Below are 3,955 nucleotides of genomic sequence, written 5' to 3' on the forward strand. Positions count from 1 at the left end.
GACTTTTCGATACAATGACATTGTACTTGTCTGAATCATTCACCAAAATTAATCATCAACTCTAATTTCATTTGTCGGACTTTTTCCAAAAAAAAGATTCATTAAAAAGAAACCATTCCAATAAAGCTTGAACCTCACCAAATAAACCATTAATATCACCCGAAACCCAAAGTTAAGACGATTTATGAATGTTTAATCTACAACATTAATTACAATATTAAGGTGTGAAAAACGATGTACAGAACTAAACATATAAACATCTTTTATTTCCATATTCAGACGAGAGGCCAATTCGAAACAATCACACTACTCAAATGAAAGACATTTTGGGGCGAGGAACATATTCCTCAATCTTCTTCGAAACAAAACTATTCCCTACAATATAAATCAAGAACAAAATCAAAGTTGCGAGTGCGAGAAGTAGGAGGAGGGTTAACACATAAGAAGCATGCAAGCAAATCCCAGAGACAACAACAAAGTGGTGATTGAAGGCACTCCCAAACACCCACCATTGGCAGAGTCAGCGTTAGCAAACTGTTTCCTAATGTTGTTCTTGTCAGAAATGGAGAGTTCCACCTTTCGTTCCTGCGATGGCAAAATGTAAGGGTACATAACAGAGTCATTCTTGAAAGAGTGGTCAAACCCAAGCAAATGCCCTATCTGATGCATCGCCGCACTCTCCAAGTCCAGAATTCCATCCTCCGCCGACAAGAACTCTTTTTCACTGGGCAGCGCCCAGTACATGTTGCCGTTGAGATTTATCTCCGCCGTCAACACGTCAGACGGAGGGTTCTCCGTTATAAAGCTGAAGCCATACAAGTCGCCGACAACGGAATCGGAGAAATTGTAGAATCCAATCTTAATGTCCGCGTCGTCGTAGGTTGTCTCCGTCAGGTTCAAACTCCCCGTGGCATTCGCCCATCTCGTGAATGCAGTTTTGAACACCCTGGTGGCGTTGGGTTGGACTTCACTCTCCGGAAGAAAACCGTACGTGAGGCTTCTCTTTCGGAACCACCGGTGACCGGCTTTGGGCCACGACACGTTTTGGGTGAAGCTGTAGTTGAAATCCATGTCGGGGACAGCACATCGTGGTAGCTTGATTAGTTTGAGGGTGCGGCTGTCTATGTCGCCGGTGACTGGGAGATCGAAAGATTCCTGGAAGGTTTTGATGGCCGATAATGTTTGTTGGTCGACAGTGTTGTTGTATGAGTCGGAGGATGGAAGGTAGCCAAAGTTAGAAAGGTATTCTTTGAGTGGAGCGAACCCTTTTCTTTCCTTATTCAGTGGCAGGTTTGGTAGTTTGGGATCTGGCTTCACATAGTTATAGAATTCGTTATCCCATTCTGGCTTTGGTGCTTTTTTCCCCTTGACATAGTTGATAATTTTTTCGCTGTTCAGAGACTTGAACCACGACGCAACAGAAGACCCTATACCAGCCTTCGCGAAATGGGATTGGTCGAGAAGGAGAAGGGACAATAATAGGAACGCAGAAAGGAATGGTTTTTTCATGTTTATCAGTATAAGTTCTTGGTCGATTTGGTGTATGCAGTGGAGTTGAGGAATAATTTATAGAGGAAGTATAAAAGAAATATGATTAAAATATTGATTTATTAAGTTGCCAAGTTGGAGAAAGTGTGTGTAAAGAAAGAGTTTTGGCACAAGTTGGTGATCTCGAAAAACGCAACGTTGGTATGCCATTATTGGCATGATTATAGCAACTTGGTGATGACGAAGCAAATTGCTAAAGCCAACATGTGAAGTGAAGAGTGGCTAGCTATCAGTGTCTGCAATCCATGTTTGATTCTATGGATTTGAAGAGAAGTAAATGATTTTACGTTGACCTCAAGTCTTCATCATCCTTTCCATGATAAGAAAGCCTAAAAATGACACATCAGCCATTCTGAAAATGCATTTTCGTTTTTATTCAAAGATTTATTTTAAGAATATATAACAAGGTTATAGGTTAATCTCTCCGGTCTAAAAGGTATCGTGTACTTGATGTGATAGTTGGACAATTCTTTCCGAAAGATAACTCATATAGCAAAAAAGAAAAACTAATTAATTTATAAGTTTAAGTAGACATATTGAATTCAAATGAAAATCAAAGAATAAATTATAGAAATCGAAAGCTTTGTAGAATTTATTAGTTTTTCCACGAAAGTGCAACCATCACTCACAATGTGACCAAACAACACCGGTAGCAAGTCCAATCTGTGGTCCAACAGCGAAACAACAATGCGTCTTCGTTCGAACGAAGGAAGAAGGTGCAAATGCGTCTTCGTTTGAACGGAGGACAGAATCAACGTCGCCACCCAGTATGAGTGTGAATGCAAGATTAATAAATAGATTTAAATATTATTTTGATCTATTTTAGTCCTTGTTTATGAAATAAATAATAATATTAAATTGAACTAATTTAATTAAGATGAAGATTAAATTGAATAAATTTAACCAAGACAGAATTGAACAAAATACAACTAATTATAATATGAAGAGTTCCACATCATATAAACAATGCAATAATGCTATTCTGTATATTTTATCGTTATTAATTTAAACAGTCTTAATAAAAAGAATAAAATTAAATATAATTTCATAAATCAGAGGCTAAATTGAATGTATAAAAAAATACTAAATTAAATAAATTGAATTAAAGAGAGATTAAAATAGTATTTAAATTTAATAAATAATATGTGAGAAGGTAATCTCAATGAAGTTTGAAAGCAAATCAAAGAATAAAGTTTGCAGTTCATTATGGAAGACATAATCACTTAGATTGCTTGAAGGTTTTAAATGCAATGCAAAGGTTAGAATTTTAAGTTCAAGGCTTTTTCACCGGGTGCATTTCTTTTTCTATCATCACCCATACCTTTATGTATCTAAAATTATACTAAATTTCATTTAGGTTTAAAATAAATATTCACTTTTTGCTTAATTTTTTAGTAAAATAACAATTGCTTCACTTCTAGTCATACACTTTATGTTTTTAAAAAGGTGTTACTTCATTTTTTTATTTAAAAATAGTATAATATACATAAAAAATAATAAAAAACTATTAAAATAAATAATTAAAGTTTTAAAACATAAAAAATTAAGAGGCTGTTATAAAATATAAACACTTTAATCAATATGAATTAAATATATATATAAAAAATTATATTATCACTCAAGTAAAAGTAAAAATAAATATTTTTAGAAACACATAATTTTCATATAAAAGTAAAAATACTTATGAAATACATTATTAAAACTATTAATTATTTTTTGTAAGTTAAAGTTTGCACCTCATATATATATTATAAAATTGTTCTAGTCTGAAAATTCTAATAGAATGTAAATAAAATAAGGAGTATGAGACTTATTTTATTAATAATACAGTGGTTTTGAATGTCTATTTTATATTTAGAACATAATATAAATATAATTTAAAAAGTTAAATATAATTTTCGCATAAATAAATAATGTTACGGGAAGGCATTTTCGGATTCAGAAAATCCAATCCGAAATATTGGAAAAAAAAGTTTCGAAATGAATATTTCAAAAATATTTTTAGATCTAAAAATATTCTTCAGAATACTTGTTTCAGAATTTCTTTTTAACATTCAATCAAAATACAAAACAAATTTTAGAACAAGTATTTTGAAATCACTTTCAAATCTAGAAATACATTTCAAAACTCCTATTTCAATTTTTTTTCTTTTTATTTCAAAATAATTTTCGAAAATATCTTTCGAAATAATTATTCTAAAATATGAAAAGAAAATTTCAGAATAAGAGTTCCAGAATGTGGTTTGTTTCTGAACCTGGAAATGATTTCCAGAGAGTACATATGGCTCAAAATGACACTCTTAAAATGAATATTTCAAATTAAGAAAGAAAGAAAGAGAACCGAAGGTCAACTGTATTATTAACTCAAAAGGGTAAAATGGACATTTTAAAAATTAGGAGTGCAGGA

General features: G+C 32.4%; 1 protein-coding gene across 1 annotated transcript; it reads right to left on the bottom strand.

The window, feature by feature from the left end:
* Positions 1 to 237: 237 nt before the first annotated feature.
* Positions 238 to 1,559, bottom strand: LOC114166962 (metalloendoproteinase 5-MMP-like). Its single transcript, XM_028051845.2, has one exon. It carries the CDS (start codon positions 1,507 to 1,509, stop codon positions 433 to 435), a length of 1,077 nt encoding a protein of 358 aa, XP_027907646.1. The 5' UTR covers positions 1,510 to 1,559; the 3' UTR covers positions 238 to 432.
* Between the last annotated feature and the right edge of the window lie 2,396 nt (positions 1,560 to 3,955).

Source organism: Vigna unguiculata, chromosome 2, assembly GCF_037176805.1.
Source record: "Vigna unguiculata cultivar grain cowpea cultivar isolate G323 ecotype 2 chromosome 2, ASM3717680v1, whole genome shotgun sequence".
Classification (NCBI taxonomy): Eukaryota; Viridiplantae; Streptophyta; class Magnoliopsida; order Fabales; family Fabaceae; genus Vigna; species Vigna unguiculata.